The sequence below is a fragment of the Bombus fervidus genome, chromosome 7 (assembly GCF_041682495.2).
Source record: "Bombus fervidus isolate BK054 chromosome 7, iyBomFerv1, whole genome shotgun sequence".
In the NCBI taxonomy this organism is placed as follows: Eukaryota; Metazoa; Arthropoda; class Insecta; order Hymenoptera; family Apidae; genus Bombus; species Bombus fervidus.
The window spans coordinates 16,183,208-16,204,934 of NC_091523.1; the positions used below are offsets into that span (position 1 = coordinate 16,183,208).

The 21,727-nt window shown below is 34.9% G+C and overlaps 4 protein-coding genes and 1 long non-coding RNA gene across 17 annotated transcripts; 2 read left to right on the forward strand and 3 right to left on the reverse strand.

The window, feature by feature from the left end:
- The first annotated feature begins 2,051 nt into the window (after positions 1-2,051).
- On the forward strand, positions 2,052-9,335 carry Pygo (pygopus family PHD finger). Of its 3 annotated transcripts, none has more exons than XM_072007648.1 (5): positions 2,052-2,371; positions 3,089-3,386; positions 3,472-4,491; positions 4,578-4,723; positions 4,804-9,335. In XM_072007648.1, the coding sequence occupies exons 2-5, from the start codon at positions 3,171-3,173 to the stop codon at positions 4,922-4,924; spliced, it is 1,503 nt and encodes a 500-aa protein (XP_071863749.1). In that variant the 5' UTR covers positions 2,052-2,371; positions 3,089-3,170; the 3' UTR covers positions 4,925-9,335. The 3 variants fall into 3 exon arrangements, with proteins under 3 accessions (XP_071863749.1, XP_071863750.1, XP_071863751.1); XM_072007649.1 differs by having other exon boundaries at positions 3,139-3,386; XM_072007650.1 differs by having other exon boundaries at positions 3,154-3,386.
- Positions 9,336-9,490: 155 nt separating this feature from the next.
- On the reverse strand, positions 9,491-13,623 carry LOC139989365 (tubulin polyglutamylase TTLL13-like). Of its 6 annotated transcripts, none has more exons than XR_011800323.1 (14): positions 13,251-13,618; positions 12,780-13,179; positions 12,637-12,718; positions 12,256-12,546; positions 12,017-12,173; positions 11,849-11,949; positions 11,599-11,727; positions 11,310-11,535; positions 11,027-11,208; positions 10,718-10,949; positions 10,464-10,625; positions 10,044-10,389; positions 9,899-9,963; positions 9,491-9,837 (listed from the first exon to the last, which is right to left on the reverse strand). XR_011800323.1 is itself a non-coding variant. In XM_072007643.1 (14 exons), exons 2-14 carry the CDS (start codon positions 13,054-13,056, stop codon positions 9,819-9,821), a joined length of 2,274 nt encoding a protein of 757 aa, XP_071863744.1. In that variant the 5' UTR covers positions 13,057-13,179; positions 13,251-13,620; the 3' UTR covers positions 9,491-9,818. The 6 variants fall into 6 exon arrangements, 5 of the variants coding, with proteins under 5 accessions (XP_071863744.1, XP_071863746.1, XP_071863745.1 ...); XM_072007643.1 differs by having other exon boundaries at positions 10,039-10,389; positions 13,251-13,620; XM_072007645.1 differs by having other exon boundaries at positions 9,491-9,963.
- A 21-nt stretch (positions 13,624-13,644) lies between these two features.
- On the reverse strand, positions 13,645-15,629 carry LOC139989369 (D-aspartate oxidase-like). The gene is made up of 7 exons (XM_072007658.1): positions 15,287-15,629; positions 14,696-14,908; positions 14,396-14,621; positions 14,264-14,331; positions 14,054-14,171; positions 13,877-13,978; positions 13,645-13,800 (listed from the first exon to the last, which is right to left on the reverse strand). Exons 1-7 carry the CDS (start codon positions 15,469-15,471, stop codon positions 13,690-13,692), a joined length of 1,023 nt encoding a protein of 340 aa, XP_071863759.1. The 5' UTR covers positions 15,472-15,629; the 3' UTR covers positions 13,645-13,689.
- A 160-nt stretch (positions 15,630-15,789) lies between these two features.
- On the forward strand, positions 15,790-17,644 carry LOC139989370 (uncharacterized). The gene is made up of 2 exons (XR_011800324.1): positions 15,790-16,408; positions 16,500-17,644. It is a non-coding gene; the product is annotated as an uncharacterized lncRNA (long non-coding RNA).
- On the reverse strand, positions 17,273-21,525 carry Ero1l (endoplasmic reticulum oxidoreductin-1-like protein). Of its 6 annotated transcripts, none has more exons than XM_072007653.1 (9): positions 21,415-21,525; positions 20,672-20,933; positions 20,298-20,501; positions 20,034-20,191; positions 19,764-19,949; positions 19,628-19,674; positions 19,196-19,544; positions 18,818-19,111; positions 17,273-18,659 (listed from the first exon to the last, which is right to left on the reverse strand). In XM_072007653.1, the coding sequence occupies exons 2-9, from the start codon at positions 20,795-20,797 to the stop codon at positions 18,608-18,610; spliced, it is 1,416 nt and encodes a 471-aa protein (XP_071863754.1). In that variant the 5' UTR covers positions 20,798-20,933; positions 21,415-21,525; the 3' UTR covers positions 17,273-18,607. The 6 variants fall into 6 exon arrangements, with proteins under 6 accessions (XP_071863754.1, XP_071863758.1, XP_071863753.1 ...); XM_072007657.1 differs by having other exon boundaries at positions 20,874-20,933; positions 21,415-21,524; XM_072007652.1 differs by lacking the exon at positions 21,415-21,525 and adding an exon at positions 21,034-21,263.
- Positions 21,526-21,727: the final 202 nt, after the last annotated feature.

A 21,727-nucleotide genomic window follows, 5' to 3' on the forward strand; every position in this document is an offset into this window, starting at 1 on the left:
ATGATTTCTATTAGGATGTTTTCATGCATTACGCGACGCGTGACGAAGTTCGCGATCGTGAACATTCCAAGGAAAACGATGTGTATACTGGTGTTCAAAAGTATCTGCACATCTGCTCATTTTTGATAAAATATACATAAAATTATAAATGCTATTACAAGTATAATTTTAATTACAAAAGTGCATTCTTTTATTCCTTATAGCCTTATAGCCTTATATATATATATATTGACGTTGATTTATGTAATAAAAAGTAGTAAAATGTATTGTTACTGTGTTTTTTAAAGGATAATTTAAACATGCGGTATAACGACTCCATAAAGAACGTAATAAAAATTGCACGCTCTTACTACAAATCGATCATGCTATTGGAGTATTTATGAATGGCGGTGTAAGTACTTCGTAATGAGAAAGAGGTGAATCGCAATAGAGGTGGAGCACGAACATGCGAGCAAAACATCGAAAGGTCTGATCACGACTAAGACGTTTCGATGCGTTCTTTCGATAAAATGTTCATCGGTAACTACGGTTCTCTATAATTCGCGAAAATATAATCGCTCGTACTTATTCAGCACACGCGTCTGCGCACGGCAGATTGATTGGCGTGCCGTATTTGTTTGGCAAATGCGGCTATTTGTGGAATCCATTTACATTGTTCTTCATCTGACCATCTGATCTTCGATCCTTTGTCCTTCGTCCTTTCCCTTTTCTTTTGTATTTTCTATTTTCTTTTGCTTTGTAATCCTACCATTCTTCTTTCAACGTTTTCTCTGCATTTTTCTCACGAGAACTGTCACGATCCTTCTTGTCCTGGACTCATGATCGATATTCCTCCGATCGCTTCTAATAAATAACACCGTTCCTGGCTCGAGATATATCTTAAATGGTTAAACAATTATAAACATATAATAAACTATTAATATTAGATTATTATAGAAAATAATAAAACGATCGATATATTTTTTAATATTATAAGATTATACTATTACTAGTATGTATATCATTATAATAAATGATTAATGGCGCCCTACTTAAGACATCGATAAAGACTTACGCTTCTTTTTATCAAGAGTCACATATACATATGTATATCCTGCTTAACGTTCATGAACAATACGCGGGAATATGTTAGAGTACAAAGAGAAACTCTCGGTTCTAAATGATACTTGAGTTTCACTTTTACTTAGTTGACAGTGATTTACCGTTCTCCGTGTTAATCATGACGCGGTTCATCCAGTTTGTCCATATGAATTCTTACCGAAATAAAATTCAAGAAAGATAAGATATTTTTATTGCAGTTTCGTGTACTATATTACGAGTAACTACGAAGCAACTGTCCGCGGTAGATATGCGCGAAACCCATTTTCCAGTTGTTAAACCCCACTAACTTGCTAATGTAACTCAAATAATTAAAGTGACGTGTACAGGCCCTACTCTGAGGTTACAGGGACAACTCCTGGATCCTAATGCGAATGGAAGATATAACGCGTGAAACTGCCGTGTGAGAAAGGGAGAGAGAGAGAGAGAGAGAAAGAGAGAGAAAGGGAGAAGAAGAGAAGGAGAATTTCAAGCACAAGTAATAGCGTCGTCAAAGTAACGTATGTTTTATACTAAACTGCTCCATCTTGAAGGAACTTCCTTCTGTTCTCAAACTTCTGTCTTGAACTGCGAACGTTTCGCTCAGAAGTTAATCACAGAAGCTTTTTCTTCATATTCATCCTATTTGTTCTATCATACAACGTGCGTGTACTCAGCACGACAAAATTACGACCGAACGATTCATTTTTGTAAAATTCACATTTCTTGGGAAATAAATTTTCTTTGGTTAAAAACACCTTCAATACGATTGAACGCGGGACGATTTCGAAAGAAACATTCGTGCATTCGATCCGTGCAACTAGTATTCACCGGTGTTAATAACCAATACAGTTTCTTTGATAGATTAAAAGAAAGCTTCGCGATAATACGAAGCTGCCTTAATACGTTGATTGTCTTGATGTTTCAGGAATGCAGCTAGTACCGCCATCTGCGGAATACACTGTGCAATATTCTTATGCGAACAATACAACTACAGGGACACGCGTAACGCGACAATGGCTACCTGAAACATTGGCGTGCGCTTCCTTGCTCCATATACTTCTGACATCTCGCCAGTGTTTACCGTACTCCTTCTGTATGTTCGTGAATGTGAAATATATTCGTGCTAGCGTAAAATATGTGACTGGTGAAGAAGAACCATTAAAAACGAGAAACTGCGCGGATTCAGCCGTTGAAGCTAGCTAGGCGCACGACATAATTCAATGGTGTTGGTCCTGCCGAAAAAACGGGAAAGCCATGTATACAACGATATCTTGCCGAATATAATGCGTTGGTAAATGTGCGAATTATTTTTATTCTTTACAGCTGCCGTTTATTTTCGACCGCACATCTCTTATGTATTGCTAAACGTACTAAATGATTTAGAAAAATGTGTAGGTTAGGTTGGCCTGAGAAACTGGCATCGGCGGATTTTATTTTGTTTTCTTTTTAAAAGATTGTCTATTTTTTTTACATTACTTTTATCGCTTTAAACGCGTTGTCGTTTAATGTCGTGTATTATTTTTATTCGAACGATGGTCATTTAAACAAAACATATTGAAATATTCTGTATTTATACCAATATACAAAGTATAGCAACTTGCAATTATACATGTATTTACCTTAATGTATACACTTAAGAATGTAAGATTATAAATATACCGTCAAGACATAACAATGAAATGCGTGCATACTATATCCATTAAATTACAAGAACCATTAAATTACATAAAATTACCCATTGAATTAAATTACAACATAATGGATGTAGGTGTTGAAATTTCAGTTAGATTTATATTATATTCAAATAATGTCACGTATAAGTATTTATTTTATAATTTACTTTATAATTTATCTCAATTAACAATTGCACAGATTTTGATCTTTCATGAATTGAGAAACTAAGCGTTCTTGACATAAACGATATATATTCTAAGTGTAATACATACTTGTAAAACATAATTGTAAAACATAAAATAAAACATAGTATTTCTTTAATTAAAAATACTAGTGGAGCAGTAGTAAAGACTTATCATCAAAATCTATTGTGGTGCTGATAAGGCATGTTAAAATAAGGCAAGCCAACGAGGGAGATGAGCCACAATATTGCAGGCATGCCACCCTTTGCAAGGATGCCTTTGGGAGGTATGGGTATGGGTGTGAATATGGGTCCTGGTGGCCCACATCCTGAATCTTCTGCTCACCCTCATCCTCCACCACCGCCACCGTCTGGTGCCAATCCAAAAAAGAAACGACGTACAAACGCAAATGTTGCTCAGCCATCTCCGCAACAACCTCCAATAGTGCAGGTAACTTTTTACGCTGTAATCGATCAGCGTACCATTAATAATCGTTATAGTTCGTCATTTTATTATACCATAAAAATATTTTCAGGATTTACTACCTCCACCTTTAACTGGCTATGGAGACACAATAGTAGCAAGTAACCCTTTTGATGATACACCGCCGCAAACCACGCAAACGCCAATGATGCATGGTGGACCGCCTCATATGCATCCCCATCACCCACATCATATAAGTGGACCACCTATGAGAGGCATGAGCCCTTTAACTTCTATAGGTGGAATGAGTCCTATGATGCCTCACAATATGGGTAGTATGAGTCCAATGGGAAATTCGCCCATGACAAATCACATGAATCACATGGGAGCGATGTCTCCTATGAATCATGCACCGATAGGTGGTATGAGTCCGATGAATAATATGGGCCCCAGCATGCCACCTGGTCCAATGAATACCATGAACAATCATATGAATATGAGTCACATGGGTAATTCTCAACTTAGCGGCCCACCTATGGGCAGTCCAATGAATAATATGAACAGTGGCCCAATGGGTAGTCCAATGAATAACATGGGACACAGTATGGGAAGTCCTATGGGTGGTCCACTGGGATCTCCTATGAATACAATGGGGGGATCAAATCATATGCCTAATGGACCAATGAATATGAACAATATTAATAGCCATATACCACCCAATAGCCCACTGAACGGGCCGTCTATGAACAGTGTAAACAGTCCACTTGGACACAACGGATCTCAACCACATCCGAATCATATGGGAAATAATCTTAATAACTTAGGAAGGCCCATGAATGGACCCATGACTACCATGAGCTCAATGGTATCCAATAATATGAATATGAGTGGTCCAAATCAAATAAATAATATGAATATGGGTGGGCCACCAATGAATAACATGTCTAATATGAGTATTAATCATCATAATCAAATGAGTCACATAGCTGGTCCAATGGGTACAATGTCTAGTAATATAGGCGGAGGTCCGCCAATGGGGCATCCTATTAACATGGGAGGTTCCATGCCACCTCATGGTTTTCAAGGTCCGCCAGGGATGGGACCGAAACCAATGCCAGTTTCTGCAGGAAAGGTAGATTAATTTATCAATATCATCGTACAATTGCGTCATAAATTTAAGATGTTGGCATCTAAATGTATATCGTTCTAATATTACAGATATATCCTCCAGATCAGCCAATGGTGTTTAATCCACAAAATCCTAATGCTCCACCTATTTATCCTTGTGGAGTGTGTCACAAAGAAGTGCATGATAACGATCAAGCGATCCTTTGTGAGTCCGGTTGTAATTTTTGGTTCCACAGGTACGTAAAAAATTATGTTCTTTCTTTATATATTATCACATAAAAAAGCATTATACTTAGCATGTAAGAGTTTGTTTTAGGGGATGCACAGGATTATCGGAAACTGCCTATCAATTATTAACGGCAGAAGTTTATGCCGAATGGGTGTGTGATAAGTGTTTGCAATCGAAAAATATACCTTTGGTTAAATTTAAACCATAACACTTCTTGACTCGTCGTATATGCGACACACGAGTGACTCTTTGTTAGCGTTTACACCTTCTACACGCACACGTGCGCGTGTAATTGCACACACATAAACACATACAACATACACTGATGCACGAGCAAAATCGTGCATATAATATAAACATGCGCTGTTTGTTAATATCTTAGCTTTAACTTGTTGAAATATTAGGGTATTGCTATGAGTCGTATTGGTGAATGAGATGGCAAAAGCGACATATGTTCAAAAGTTATATTAATTTTTAAGTCTGTTTACTGACAAGTCTGTTTACAAAGTAATTTATCTTTTAACTTTTGATATCGCTGACCCGTTTTCAATCAACATACCGTCAGGTATAAATGAAATCGGAGTCCAGAAAGCATAAAAATTTTAAAAAGATTTATAGGTATTAAAAAGTGTACAGTCATTGGTGAACTTCGTTTGATCAGTTATTCTTAATTGCATTTGATAAAAAATTAAAGAATAATTATACAAAATGCATCATGCAACTAAACGAAACCATTTCTTTAAAACAAGTAGAGATAGAACAATTTATCAGAGAACAAAATTAAATATTGCTATCTGTTCTATATTGCTACAGTACTTTTACGTATTTTGTGCCTCAATGATTATGCGTAACACCATCTAATTTTGTCTTGTAAAATATTTTCTCTATCTCTAATCATATAAAATGTATATAGATACGCAACCCTATATACATGAAATAGAAAGATATGTACGTATATATATGTGATAAACAGCGAAAATTGCTGGAACTGCATATTAGTAGCAAATGAAACAAATACATATATTCTGTTTACTTTATTTAGCTTTGGGTGAACGTTCCTGCTAAATTATAATTGATATTCAAAAATAATTAACAACGTGTATTACTTCATCGATTATTTCTAGTTATGTCATTGTCATTTATCATCAGGCTCGTTACGTTGATTAAGGATTAAAGTGGTATTTAAAAAGAAAGAGATATTGCAAATGCACATCTAGCAACTATTTAAGAACAGAGTAATATGAATTGCAAGCGATGTAAATTGTTCTCATAACGCGATTATAAATGTTCATGTCTGTCTTCAAGTACCAGAACAACAAAAAATTTCTATAAACCCGTTCGTACAATTGAGATATTACCGAATTATTTTAGGTTTCCAAAAAACGCGTTTGACAATGGTGTGCTACGTACAGAGAAGAATAAGTATTGCTAATACCTTCAAGCATACGTTATTCTCAAACGTCGTTTTTTGCTCCCAAATGTTACAAATAAAAGTGCTGCGGTTCTTGTATTTTTATATTTCAAATATTTTGGTATAAACCATGGTCAGTTATATATTTTCGAGCTACTTTAGCGTTATAGTTTAGAATATATTCAAAATGTAAATAGAATCAACACTAATGAGAAGTTTTAACACAGCATGTATAAAGAATATTTCTATCTGTTTACAAAGATCAATCAACGGTTTACGCGATGAGAAAGGAGACTTGACAAGTCGAACTTCTTTTTTTCCATCAGAGATCATGTCTTGTTTCTTGCCATGGTTTATGCTGAGGTTTAATTTGGCACGTATTAATGATGAATTTTTTACCTGTATGGTTCTTCATATACCTTGACAAAGAAACAGCACGAATTCGTTCGATGGATAATTTGCAGGGTCTTTCTGTATTATATATAAGATCATGCGATGAACAAATCACGTATGTTCATTTAAGCAGAAACATAAAGACTCAGATTCATAAGAAACTTTGGTGTTCAGGGAATGCAGGAATGATTACCGTGTAAACGAACCTTACGGAATAAAATGTGGAAAGATCAATGCTATTGAATTATAACGATAAGCATGATGTCAAAAATATGTGATGCATTTATGTTTTCTGCAAATCCGTCTTTTCTTGATGCAATAATTGCCGTAACTTAAGAGAAAATTCGTACAAATATGAATTAAACTCAAGATACTTCGTATATATATATCGAATGAAGTCTCGTATTTAGTTGCAGTAATAAATTTGTGCACACATATGAACACGCATACATATATTACATTCACGCTCTTCTTCGTCAAGTTAAGGTTTATTGTTATATCTGCCACAGACATTTGGTGTCAGTACTAATATAATAGTATATTGAAAAAGAACTGAATATATTATCGACGTGAATGATTAATGTAATGCAAAAGGAAAGGAATAACTGAATTCCGTCGGCAACTAATGTAAAATTAACAAGTCCACGGATCGTATTGACAGTTTTATTTATATATATATATAAATATATATATATATATTATATTATATATATATATAAATAAGTATAGCCAATTATCATTTTACTACTTGACGCCTGCGTTATACGGAGGACTGACTTTGAAGACCTCTAAAGTATTTTAGATTAACTAGTATCTCTAATACACGACAGAGTTAATTAGTTATTCTTTTAAACTTTAACTCTCGAGTTTCTCTCCGTATAATCCACGCTTTAAGCTTGTTTTATTATAATCCTTTTTAACAAATATTATACATGAGTAATGTACACAGGATCCTATAACTACATAATGCTCATATTAGTATTACAACGAATAGAATACCATCTTCACATATCTTCATCCTATATTTTGTCATGTTATGACGGAACGAGTGACGAGGGGAGGGGGAGGGGGGCACGCTGAAGATCTCGCGCGTTGACGTTACTTTTTTTTTTTTTTTTTTTTCTCTCTATTACGAAAAATTATATATGGGAATGCAGAGGATTAAGCGAATAACGAGAAGAGAAATATTATTTGACGTGGCAATTGAGAGGGGATAGGGGCATGTAATCGAGAACGATGCTAGGTATTTGAAGGATCAAAGATAATGGTTTTCTAGTACAAACGAATGAATCGTAATTTAAGTAACTACTAGTAGCTGCTCTATTTTTCAGAGGTAATTTACGTAAGTTGTATCGTTTGCGAACGAAACCGTTATGCGATCACTGAACATGACGCACGCCTAAGAACGAAACCTTATGTCTAAATGGGAAGAAAAAGTTCTTTAACTTATGTTTAACGGTAGCTTAATCCCTGTACAATTTGTTCAAAGCAAATGCATTTCTTATGTGTCTGAATGTTTGTCTCATTATACTACCTTCAAATTCTGTCACCTCGTTGTTTTTCAGCCTTTTATCTTACCATCAAAACCGAGACGTTCTCATAACACTCAAAGCGTAGCGATTTGTATATCGACGATTTCACGAAAATAGGCACCGCTTATGTAATACGATATTAGACAACTATCCAAATATTCGAATCTTTCGTTGTTCTTTAAACATTTGTAAAATTTTATCGAATTTATATGTATTCATTTATGTACATAGATCATTTACACTCTTTCGAAGGTAAGCGATAGTAAAAGAACGATATAAAATGCGAGTATAATGATTATACTTATCAATTTATTGTATCAGATTTGTAAATATCTTCTGTATCGTGTTAAATCGAACCAAGAATGCATTATATGCGTTCATCGGGTCATTTTTTATTTTTGCCGAGATGCATGTAATGACGATAGGGGGAAGGTAATGGTTCCTATTCCTTCCCTAGACAATCACTTTACGTCTAAATTAAGGACTCGATTATTATTATTATTATTTGAGTTTTAAGGAAAACCTGAGCGTTTGAACACGCGATTTGAATGCAGCACCTTATTATTATTATTATTATTATTATTATTATTATTATTATTATTATTATTATTACTGTTATTCTGGACTATTATCAATTAAGTACTATTATGATGATTATTGTATTATTACTTTGTACAAGATCAATATCTAATATTAGTAATTGAATTTTCATTCATTATTAATCTTAACGCTCCTGTATCTTGAACAAGCGTTCAAGAAACGTGCCGCGACGAATCGATCGTTGATTTTTAATTGAAAGCTGTGGTTCCATTGATAAAAAAAAAAAAAAAGAGAAAAGAAACTATTGAAAACGGAAAAAATTAAAAAAAGAAACAATGCAAGGCATACAAAAACAAGACAACAATGTGTCACGTTAATAGAAAAAGAAATGTCTACGTGTTATTATGATCGAAAGGTATACACGCCAAAATTGTTCATAGATTATTTTTTATCATGTGAATGCTGACATACATATACGCATACATCACAGATGCATGTGTGTATAGCGTGTATGTATGTCGCATCAACGATAAACATCATTATACATATTGCAGGCACGTTACATGTATATACGTATGTCATTATTAGGATACACAATCAAGATGTGCGATGAAAATTTCGATTTCCGAAGCGTGTATATGTTCAATCATTGTGTGTGTGTATGTGTGTATGTTCGCGCGCGTGTGTGTGTACATATTTATATGTCACTTTAAATAACAAATCCATATATGTTGATTTTTAAATTATTCTTGTATATATCTTGCGAAACGCCATCCGTTAATCGAAACATAGTTAAAGTTTACAATAATCCCTCTTTTTTGAAGTGATTCAAATTAACAATTTATTTTCATAGTTTAACGTATTAGTCTTTGGACTAATTATTATTTTTAAATATGGGGAATCTGTTTCCTTTAACATGAAGTATACAGTTTGATATTAACAAATCACTCGTTAGAGATTGCTTAAAAAAGTAATTGTAAAATACAAACGTTTTCAAATTTATATCTAATCTCATTGTGTTTTTGAATTCATGAATCGCGACGTATACTTGTTAAAATTTCGACGAGTTGAACTCTCCACGTTTTTCAAGTGTATGAAGGCGCACGATATTCGATAAGGTACGGGCCACGTGGGCCTTCGTTATTCGACAGTTTTGATCGTTCGAATTTAGATTATCCATCCAAAATTTCTCCGGTATCCTCGGCCGAATATAAACCGGCACCTCGTTACAAGTTACTTTGAAATCTGTAATTCGAAGAAACTGCTTTTGTACTTTGTACTCGTGACACTCAAACGTATACCTCACCTCGCACATAATAATTTCTTATCTTTTAAACTCGTAAATAGAAAATTATCATCCAGCACTTTACCCTATGGAAAACAAACAAAACATATTTATATAAATTTACAAATAATAAGTAATTAATTTCATGGAACATTATCTACTTTACTTGCTTTCAGGCAAAATTGCGGCGACTGACTCGTCCACGGTTCGTATCTAGTTTCCATTCCAGAATGTTGATGAAGATGACACTTGTGCCTACAAATAGACGCGCTCTTGCTCGCATTATCCGCATACCCGAGTTTTCCATACAATCCGTACTTCTTCTCGTCGATAGCTCGCAACGTGCCGTTCTTCTTCATTGCCATATAGATTTGCTCCAACATTCCGTAACTCTTGATCAGGAAATCTCGTTGAGCCAATGCCGTAACGCGTTCTCTTTCCTCAGATTCGCAAATGATCTCTGGCTCGAACGAGTGTGAAGTATTGGTAGCCGAAATTGCCTGCTTCTTTGTCTATACATACGTTTGGAAAATCGTTTCGTTAAAATTCAATGCTTTACAACGCTTAGTTATTTTGAAAAACCGACATTCGAATGGGAAGAATTCCTTCTCGATACATTCGCGCTCTTGTTCCTATCCTGATCGTGCGTCGTTGTACACTTCTGCGTTACCTTTGGACTCTCTGAATGCAATTTCGAATCGCTCCATTTGCCAGAAATCTTCTTGCTTTCTTGTTCCTTTATCTTCATCTATCGATAAAATTCGCTTTTATGAGCGCTTTTCGTACGAACAAGAATCGAGCTGTTCGTTAAATATACTTTTACGTAAACTGATGAAACACCTCGTTTTCCTCCTTTTGAATCCTCGACGCTTCTTCCCGAGCTCTGGATGCCGCGGTATCTTGATACACGGAAATGCTGCTTTGTTTAAAGAATGGCTCGTACCTTTCACCGTTACAACACGGATAGATTCTGCGGAAATTGCCCATATGCTCGTCCTCCCATTTAAATTGCTTCTGCAGGTCTTCCTCCGGTTTGTCGAGCTTCGTTGTGCCGACCGTCGAATCATTCGTACTGCACCGAATTCACGATCCGAATTATCCCTTCATCCAGAAACAAGTTATGGTACGAGAACATTTCCACTAATTTACCTGCCGTCCTTTGTGTTTATTCCCTGAAGCAATCTATCCCTAACTCGCTTTCTATCTTCTTCGATAATTTTCTTCTTGTCGCATTGCTGTAAATTTAACATTTCGAACGTACTCATCAGCAGACCTTCCTTCACATCCTTATCGATTTGCGCGTCCGTATGAAAACTCGGCGAGTGATTTACCTGAAGTATATTTTTTCCCATAAGCACGAAAAGTGTGTGCGTGCATATACTACGCGCCTACGTATTTGGTACGTTATTAAAATTAAGATCTCGATCGTTACCTCCAAAAGATATGGTTTCAACTTCCAATCGAGCAATACATCAAAGCCCAGTAGCTCGAAGCACGCGTAGGTCTTATCGTGCGTTGGAAAACACGTGTGATAACTGTGCTTCAGAACAGGATGTGCTGCCAAAATCGTTTTTATAATAATCTCATCGATCTTACGCCATAGCTCATCCACGTCGACGTCTTTCATCTTGAACCACTTGTTCAGAGTGGATATTTTCCTGCATACGAAAGATTCTCGTCATTTTGAAGGGGATTGAACGAAACGAGAACATACCACCAACCTTTTGCTACCGATTTCATCGTCGATTACATACATTCGGCTGTGCTTATTGACAGCGTAATTCGTTAGGTGCATAAACACGTTGGACGTGTTGTGACCGGTTGGTTCCTTGTATCTGCTCGTGGCGAACCTGAAACGCGACACGGTAAAGAATAAATAACTCGAATTTAGTCATTGCGCACTCTTTCCGATCGTGCGTCTGCTCTCGCAAAGGTCAAGAGTTAATCAAAAGCAAAATGGTGAGTATATACCTCGCAAGACCGTCGTTGTAGACGTAAATCCTAAGGGGATCGCACGAGGTGAGCAACGCGTAGATACGAAGATCGAATTTGTAGCCGTCCACCAGGAAGGGCTACAGACACGAATGATCTTCACCAAAAGAAGAGTAGAAACGAACGATTAAAGTTGAAAATGCATACCCTAGCCACGTAAACCTGGCAGATCATTCGCTCGCTGGGTTTAACATCTTTTAAGTTTTTTGTCAAATAAATGCCGCGCCCTTGACAGCCTGTGTCAGGCTTGATGATGAAAGTTTTGGAGCGTCTCAATTTAGCATAGGCTATCGCCTCTCCGTGGCTAGACGTTTTGATCGACAGATAACGTAAATCTTCTCTAATGATACTATCGATTACTTCGATAAAGGACAGAACGTTCTTACTCTGCGGGAAAACACCACGTCTTGGGGAAGAAATTGTAGTCCTTTGGAAAAAGCCTCAGCATACGATTCAAGTTACGAGCAAGCAAATCCTTTCTACAGATTTCTGTCATTCCTGGAAAATGATTCACCTTCTGATATCTTTTCATATCTTTCGCTCGTTCCACGCTCACGCTCAAGTCTGTCCAGTAAAGGTTCCAGCTGCTATCCTCGGTAACTTCTTTCATCCCGAAACGAGCCGCCACTCGTCTCACCGCGTCGTATTTGCAATTACTCGTGCATATCGTCAAGTATCTGTAATCGTAAATATCTAACGAATACGAGAAAACAAAGAGGAAAGCGAAGAATGATATTTTCGATTTCTTTGATAACGAGCTACTGTACCTCCGTTTTTTCTTTTTCTTCGCCTTGATCGAAGTTCCTTCCTTGCGCGACTCCACGTCGGTCTCCACGAACGACAAATCAGCTGCAACATTGCGTGCATAAATGGAACTGTTTGCACGAAGCGCAAGCTTAGGAACAAATACCTTTGTCGTCTTTTTTATAAGCGAAACATTTAGAAGCAATCGGTTCCCGATCATTTTTAGTCGAATCGATAGATGGAAGAACGTTAAACGAAGTATCAGATACCACGAGTTTCTTGCATCGGTTTCTATACACTGTTTTACATGATCGCACTTCGGCACTGGAATCAGATTCACTGGTGATCTCGTTGTTTATCGGGTAACTCTTCTTCGTATCACCGGCTTCGATCTCGCGCTCCACCATCAAAGGACGTTTGTTGCTGCGTTCGATGAGGTTCATGACCGGCGTATCGCATTATTCTAAACGAACTGTCGTCGCATGGCTTTAATTTGATCATATGTCGAGCCAGACCTGCATTATACTTCGATCCGTCAATTTTATTCCGTACGCGGGACCGATCACCTAGACAAACGAGAAACTAATAATATCCTCGGTGAAAAAGGTATTCGACTGTGATCAATTTATTGACGTACAAGAAACCGAAATTCGATGCTATTTACAGAAACGCCCTTTCCAAAATAGATCGTCTCGTTTCACGCATCGCACCTCGCCTCAATTGTTTTTCCATTTCTCGAGGCAAGAAGGCAGCCTCGTATCCTAATTTCAATTTAAACGGTGCAAGACTTTTCAAGCAAAATGCATGGCGACAATGCGGGTTAATCGACGGTTACTGGCGGTGCAGCTCGTGTTAAACCTTTGCTCGAGAAACTTTTCGTTACTTTAATTACGGCGCAACGTTGCTTTACAAAGTTCGTGCAGTCGCAAAAGGGATCACGGAAACTTGCTACATATGTATGAAACAGCGTTGTCAGCCGTACGATTATCACGAGCACGCGCAGGCTTGTCTAACGTAACAAACGTGGCATATTCTTTGGAAAAAGATCTTTTATTATCTTTCGCTTATCTAAGACTTTACAGATTCGATTTCAAACTCGTCATATTCTCTACGATGTTCACAACGTTCAAAGCACAGCCCCAGCATAACGTCACGCCGCTCCCTCCGTGTCCGTAATTGTGTATTACCTGCAAAGGTTCGCATCAGTTTCAATTGATCGAAAACTTAATACGTTTCACGTTCGTCTAGCTTTGTTTTCGATACCGTAACTCGTCTGCCTTGAGAAGATCCGCAAACTTCAGCTTCAATACGAACTTGGTATCTTCCAGGTCTCAGGCCAACCCACTCCTTCGCTATTTCAGCTCCCTTTCAAAGAAAGACGATTAATAATTAATTGTCATTACGTGTTCGATTTAATTGAAAATTTTAAGAAAGCTATACTTTGAGAGCAGGTAAAATGCGCACACATCCGGTATAAATGAATTCTGAGTCTTCTTTTCGTGGTGTGCAGTCGAAATCGTTCTCTTGGTGCGTACCACCCAACACTACACTGTCGATGCTTTCGAAAAAGAAATTTCAACATTATACATAAATAAATACAAAATTAAATTAAATCGTACGATTGAAATATATAATAATAATATAATATACTTCGGTATTATGTAATTCCCATCGTCGTCGTCTACCAATAACCCGTGCATTACCCAGGATGCCGTCACCTTAAACGATACAATGCGTAAAGAAATCTCATACCGTGCTATATCAATCTCTAAAACTACCAACCCTAGCAACTTGACCTCTGATGGACTTAACGGCGTTATCACCCACGAGTTCGTGTGCACCGAGGCCGCTACAATTTATTATTAAATCGTATCCATCGTCGATTAGTTCGTCGAACGTGTGAATTTTCTTGTTTCGTAGTTTTCCATCTATTTGGAGGAATCGTTCCATCAACCAAGGCAACAATCTAACTGGCTCGCACGTATATGTCAGGAACATCCATCCGTGTCTATAATTCGTGACACGAATTAATTACAATGACGCGAAATTAAATATTGCAAGTGAATTCCGTTGATAGCGTACTTATAATTGGCATTCCACTCTGCGTTTAGTTTCTCCAATTCACTGGGATTTAGTTCGTACGCACCGTACACTATTTTCGTCCAGGTTAAATCGGAGAAACCATCGGGATTCCTGGTAACGCGGTATATCGGTATCAAGGAGAGTCCTATTTCAGAAGCTAAGCCCGCTTTCCAAAAGTTTTCCAACCATCGGTACGTGATTTCACTCCATTGTCTGTTAGCGTATAGTGCAGTTATAAAGCGAATATAAATTGAGCTTAATCCTCGTGAGCGAAGGCTGGATCATTGTTGTCACGATCGTTGAACGCTTTATTTTATAGCAATTGAGTGAACACAGTCAACTAAAAAAGGCTGTTCACCTCTGCGTGATAACTGAATTAAAAAATAAAAATAAAATGTAACTTGAGGAGTAATAAGCGTAAAATATTCGCATAAGCGAACCTTCGCTGTTTCGCCGAGGATTAAACTTCACCGATCCTTTCTCTTTGATTTCGTCACAATGAATTTTAACATAATGGCATTCGAGTTACGTGCATAGTTCACTTTTCCAGCTAGAGATAGCTCTCGGTAGCTCGAAATACTAAATACTCACGATATTTTGTCACAAGGAGTGTTTCCGAGAAGATAAGGACACCATAAACCGGCACTTCCGTCGCCGGTAGTAGCTGGTGAAAATTTATCCGAAAATATCTGCACCTCGAATTGTGGAAAACTGCTTTTCACCGCGAACGCACTTGTCATGCCGATCACACCGGCGCCCACCACTGCCACGCGCATTTCAAACGCAAATCCGATATATAATTTCACGACAAATCTCCAAACGTAACTAATGCTTCTCGTAACAGTATTCGTCAAAGATGTTTAAAAAGAAAAAAAATAATAATTGCATGACTCGAACGATAACCCCGTCATTTTGCATTCGTAAATCACAGCACATAAATAACCGCTGCTCTTCGAATTACATCGAGCGAAGATAAATAGAAACAAATCGACCGATTAGCTGTACAAATTAAAAACACTACGATTCCTCGATGTTGACTAACATTCAACTACTGATTAATTTTTAAGCTATAGAAAGTCTTCAAGAACGAACAATGATTTAAATACGATTAAGATGTGAACGTCGACCGAAAAATCCGATTTATTTTAATTTCTTTTGGATGGAAGATTACGATGAACTTACGATACCACATATTCCTAGCATAATGCCACTTCACAGCCCGACAATATTATGCTAGAATATGGGAATCGCGGAAGTCAGCGCGCGGTAACTGTTGTGAAAAAATTACCGTGTCGAGGTCCAAGCGATGCTCGTTTCGTGGCGCACCAACGATAAACGGAGCATAATACTTTAAATTTCGCATCTCAAAGGTCTTATACTCTGCTTACCGATAGCACGACACACGATTTCGTTTTTACGGATATGACATTTTCGTGCTCGAGATCCATCGCAGGTCGCAAGCTCAACGAAGTAACCCCGAGGCGATCCTAGAAGGATCGTGTAGCGCTAATCAAAAGGAAATATTTTGAAGCGGTCGTTTTGACGTACGATCCATCGACTGAGCCCTGCACACGTATCTGCCTCCCACAAGACGGCTGACCGAGGTGCCTGATGACAATTCACGATATGGAGTATTTGTTTACATCGCATACGAATACCATAGACATAATACGGCCCGGAAATGCGATAAAGAATAAAATGACAGGATAGACGGTAATGTTCTTGGCGTCTTAAAAAAAGAAAGTTATTTTACTCGCGTCTATATACCTTACTCGAGAAATTAATCGACAACATATTCTTCAAGCTTGCGATTGTGCGAGTCTCCTAGGATCTACGATACATCGAAGACGTGTGTATATTCGTGGTACAGTTGAAGCGGAGAAAATTCTATGGCTGAAAATAAGACGAAAATTAAGAATAAGGCTGTAATCTTGGTAAATCAAGTTTGAAGATTTGTCGAGTACGTGAGCTGATAGATAAGAATTTCACTTTCAAGTCCGTTAATTGTTAAGTTAATTGTTAAATTATTATAAGTATTGGGTTATGACAGGAAACGTGTCTTTATAAATTTATTCGAGAATACTCGATTCTATAAAAATTGCTGGTTCCAACACAAACGCGACGATAATAAGAATTCTCGATCGAATATGCTCAACTATTAGAATATGAATTATCATAAAACACCTGAACCGTTCCTCGAGATCGTCGCCAGGGTGGTCAACGATCTTTCTCGACTGTTTTCGCGGTTCAATGGGTTCGGATAACAGACGCTTAGGTGTCTGTTATCCGAGAAGATTATCGACTCGGTACGTTGATATTACACCGTACTCTGCGTACCAATATTCGCTCGGAGATTCGCCTTGTAGTTCAAATGAAACGGAATAAGAAATTACAAAATGCTTGCTAATAATTCGAAAATGATTTATTAAAAGAAAATTAAAAAATATGTATATGGTTAAAAGCTAATGATAAGAAATCGAGAAAAAAGCCTTACTCGTTAAACCATACACGCAGGAATGATATTTGTTAAGATGGGGGGGGGGGAGGGGGTATAAATAATTTACGATGCATAAAATATTGATGGTATTATAATTCATATTATATTTGAAACTTCGTTACCTTTTATAATCGCATGTATTAAATCTTCTACTGAAATGAAACGTGTTATATTTTCTTAGAAATAAGCAGGTTACATAATAATTTTGCTACTTTGGATTATGAATAAATCCGTAAAAATTAGACACACCACACTAATTCATATCTTCATATAAAATATACATTCTTTCACACTATAATCAAATTCATGTTATAGTTTTCATGTATGAAATTCATGATAGAATTTTAAATTTTTCGTATAATAGACGACCTATTTAGATAAGTTATTTCATTATAAATAAATGTAATGAAAAAAGTCTGTCATTTAATACATTTTTGTAATCCATAACTTAATACGCTTTTAACTCGTTATTTTATAATCCGTAAATAGTATAATTTAGCGACAATAAATTAAATTTACGCCTATATACAATAATATTAAATATTTTATAAACTATTATGAATTAGTATATAGAAATATAATACACTGGTGTTTTCTCTTTGTATGTAAATTTGTCGGAAAATAATGTGAAACCTTCTGTCGCCTTCGTTATAAAAACATTTTTCAAAAAATGTACACAATATTATACAAAATTGATTTATCTTGGACGACTTTTATAATATCTTATTGAACCTCAAATGTTACAGTCTATTTGCCTGTAGAACCTTACTAACCAACATTATTTTTATAAATAGAATAATATACTAGTGGTTACATTCATAACAATTTTTATTAAAATAAAAATAGGTGTAAAAAGACAAGCTATAATTTTTTAAGTTTGATATACTTGTGTATATATCAGTAAGAAAATTTGAACATTTTATGAATTTGATAAATGAAAGTTCTTTCGAAACTGAATATGCTATATGCTGTTTCAAAACTGGTACAAGAATCTTTTCTATAGAAGAAATATTTATCACAGATAGAGTTAAGTTATCATTAAAATCGCAATAAAATAACAAAGTGCAATCATATGAAATTTGACACTCTTTTTATAATTCAATCAACATTATATTTATTCAATAATAGTTCTTCTTTTTCTTGTCAATATTAAACTAATTCTTATTATAAATAAAAGATATAAAAAAGATTACGCGTTAAATGTAATAATTTTTATTGCGATTTTATACCACATTTTAAGTATAAATATAAAATTTTTAAATAATTTATAACTGATACAAAAATCAGTTATTTTATAGAGTTACTATATAATTAAATGTATAAATCTAAATAATCAAGGGTTATATAAATATAAAGATTTGTGTGATGTATTTTACCAAAGTAACTTAATCATCTGATTATTAGTCTGTATTCTGCTATCTCATCATTTGTCTAAATTTATCCAACTCGAAGATACTTTCTGACAATCTGCAAAATTACAAAATAATTAATTATATTTTCTGTTAATAATTTCTCTCTTTATATAATCTGCAAAATACCTTAAAAGATGACATTTACATATAAAAGTTTAATATAACGATGATAAAAATAAGAATAAATATAAAATGCGCAATTGTTCTGCTTACCTTCCAATAGCGTTTATAAGTGCAACAATTTCGCTTCTTTCTAAGAAGAATTTCTTTCTATTAAAATTATTTAATGTTGATTCCCATCTGTCGAATTTTCCTGAGAATAGAATTTTTAATGCTGTGCCCAAACCATGCGTTTGAAGTTTTCCCCAAAGTTTACACTTATCGCACCCTACGCAGTCCATAATACGAGATATATTCCTAAAATGTTGTCTGAATTGTTCCTTCAATAACTGAGCCTCAGCTCCACCAGTAAACATAACGCTTTCATTGAAATGATCAGGAAATGATCTAAAACGCATTAATGTTAAATCTATAAGCATCAATTCATTAGTTATAAATTAATATAATTGATTAGTTAAAACTAATACCTACTTAACAACATTTAAAATATCATTCATTGCCAAACGGGTGTCTTTATCTTGTGCTTTGTTACCAGTGTAATATTCTTCTCTTTCCAAATATGGTGCAGCTTTTGCCAAAGCTCTTAATTCAAGCAGATAAGTAAAATATAAATTTTTTAACCAATTTGGACCTTCACCTCCTGTTTCCTCTGGTGAAAATCTTTTTTGAAACTCTTGCAAATTAGGGCCCCATCGGCCACCAGGCACTATCTCTAAATTGTCTTTTGGTGACAACAAGTATTTTGAACACAAATGAATATTAATACTAGTATGAAGCCCTGATATAACACGGTAGAATACCCTTTTTTCCAGACACATCCCTACAAATTATAATATATCACAATAAAATCAATGTATACTTTGAAATATATTATTAGTATACTATTGAATTAAAAATATTCACCATTTATTTTTGAAGACTGAATAAAATTATGCGGCGAATTTTCAGGTCTGCAATTAAGTATATGTATATAAATATAAAATGCAGCAGTTTTTAATATCTTTTTTACCTAATTATCTAAAATAATATCTATTTTTACCTAAAACAATTTTCCTTATAAATACTGCGCCATATCCTATGTGCACTCTGTCCTTTATAACCTGTATATCTTTCAGGATTTAGCAAAAGATCCACATATTCTCCAGGACTAGACTCCTTCACACAAAAATTATCTTGAGCATCATCATATTGTTTCCATAATTCAAAATCTTTGTAGTTCTCTGAACTAAACAAAATATATCAAAATGAATTTGAAATCTTGTTTATAAATAATTCTATTTATGAATGTGCTAGAAATATTTTTCTTTACCTAATTGTTGTGTTTAAATAGCCCAGTTCTTTATTATGATCTTTAGTCCTATGTAAGCAATCATCATATTGTGTTGAAGCTTTATATTTATCAGCAGGACTTTCATTAAAATGACTGTTCTTTAATATATCTCCTTTTAAACCATCTGGAATGTCTTCCTACAAGTATAAAAATATATATAATATACATAAATTTCAACAATTTGTATAAAATGATATTGTAATATATTTGCATATAGATCAAACTAACGTATTAAATACTTACTTCCTGACAAGGTTGTACATGACAGTATCTTATAGCACATTTACTATCATCAGCCCAGAAAGGGCATTCTTGTTTTAAATTTACTTTATAAAAGCGAAAATAATCTCTGACTAGAAGACTCTGAACTCTTGGATAAATTTTCATATTATTAAAGTAATCCACTGTATCCACATTACAACTGCAGTCATCAATTGATCCCTTCAACTAAATTGTTATAAACATAATTTAATAACAAAATTATGAAAAAGATATTAAGTTAGAGATAATATAAGATAACATATATTCACATATGTTAAAGTTGACAGATTCGATTGTAGGTTATATTTACTCTTTATAAAAAAAGTTGAATAACGGGAAAACAACGAGAATAATACCTTACAGAAGCATTGATCATTCTTTTCATTGTTCGTTCCAAAATAATTGGAATGTACGATAGAAGGTAAAAACATCGCAATTAATATTAATATGCCGAACATATTTTCACTGGTTTCGCACTTCATAATTAAATTCACTGGTATACCTATCAGTCACGTTTTCTAATTGATAATAGTTATCGTACGTCACCGCGGTACTAACCGAGGTTTCCTCCTTTTATAACACCGACTAGACTACGTGCCACCAGAAACGTAAATTACCCTGTCAAAAGTAAACTTTATTGACGCTTTCATTGTATTGCTTATTGATTAATGTTGTTCCATTAAATGTTCCTCTATTAAATATACACAAATCCACCTACATTTATACAAGCGTTATATTTTTTATTCTATTACATATTTAAGTCAAGCTAAAATGTAACGGTATTTCACACATCTGGAATGTTTTATCTCATCTGTAGCAGACGACTTGTAATCTTAACGTGACGTGACTACAATCACGCTGCCACAGACATGTATTTTTCTTACTAACTTTTTAGTTTAATTATTGTAATACGTATTTAACTATTTATTAAATATTATGTTGTAATTTTAAATGTAAAATTTCTAATAAAGAATGTGGAATATTAGTATGTAGCAAATAAATCCTATAGTAATATATCTAAATTATAATGTTTGTAAATTTTTAATTTACCATTATTTACATAATAATAATGATTATGATTTCAAAATGTTCAACTCACATCTATACCCGGTAAAACGTTGACACAACTTCATTTCTATAAATATATATAAATAATAGATATTTACTCCCCTCTTTTTAGCTAACCATATCCAAGTTTAATTCCACGTGTGCTTATAACATTTGTTACTGACTTTAAAAGTCAAAAATAGAGTGTTAGAATGATATAATGAGTCATTAAGAACCGAGAAAAATATTGACCTTTCTTTAACATTATCTTAAAAATTAGCCGTTTTAAATATTTACGTTTATTATCTATCAAATAACAAACTGGATTTAATATAATTCAGATATCATAATAAATAATTTGGCAT

What these genes read in the sequence shown, in the direction of transcription:
- LOC139989365 (XM_072007643.1), bottom strand. Translation starts at nt 13,056, where the DNA reads ATGAACCTCATCGAACGCAGCAACAAACGTCCTTTGATGGTGGAGCGC. An exon ending in GCCAGGTTTACGTGGCTAGG is followed by an intron (nt 11,950 to 12,016) that starts GTATGCATTTTC and finishes TCGTGTCTGTAG; the next exon opens with CCCTTCCTGGTGGACGGCTA. An exon ending in TTTGCCTGAAAGCAAGTAAA is followed by an intron (nt 9,964 to 10,038) that starts GTAGATAATGTT and finishes TGTTTTCCATAG; the next exon opens with GGTAAAGTGCTGGATGATAA.
- Pygo (XM_072007648.1), top strand. Translation starts at nt 3,171, where the DNA reads ATGAGCCACAATATTGCAGGCATGCCACCCTTTGCAAGGATGCCTTTG. An exon ending in AACAACCTCCAATAGTGCAG is followed by an intron (nt 3,387 to 3,471) that starts GTAACTTTTTAC and finishes AAATATTTTCAG; the next exon opens with GATTTACTACCTCCACCTTT. An exon ending in TGCCAGTTTCTGCAGGAAAG is followed by an intron (nt 4,492 to 4,577) that starts GTAGATTAATTT and finishes CTAATATTACAG; the next exon opens with ATATATCCTCCAGATCAGCC.
- Ero1l (XM_072007653.1), bottom strand. Translation starts at nt 20,797, where the DNA reads ATGAAGTGCGAAACCAGTGAAAATATGTTCGGCATATTAATATTAATT. An exon ending in TATAAGGAAAATTGTTTTAG is followed by an intron (nt 19,675 to 19,763) that starts GTAAAAATAGAT and finishes ACTTAATTGCAG; the next exon opens with ACCTGAAAATTCGCCGCATA. An exon ending in GATATTTTAAATGTTGTTAA is followed by an intron (nt 19,112 to 19,195) that starts GTAGGTATTAGT and finishes AATGCGTTTTAG; the next exon opens with ATCATTTCCTGATCATTTCA.
- LOC139989369 (XM_072007658.1), bottom strand. Translation starts at nt 15,471, where the DNA reads ATGCGCGTGGCAGTGGTGGGCGCCGGTGTGATCGGCATGACAAGTGCG. An exon ending in ACTCCTTGTGACAAAATATC is followed by an intron (nt 14,909 to 15,286) that starts GTGAGTATTTAG and finishes ATACGCTAACAG; the next exon opens with ACAATGGAGTGAAATCACGT. An exon ending in GAGTGGAATGCCAATTATAA is followed by an intron (nt 14,622 to 14,695) that starts GTACGCTATCAA and finishes CACGAATTATAG; the next exon opens with ACACGGATGGATGTTCCTGA.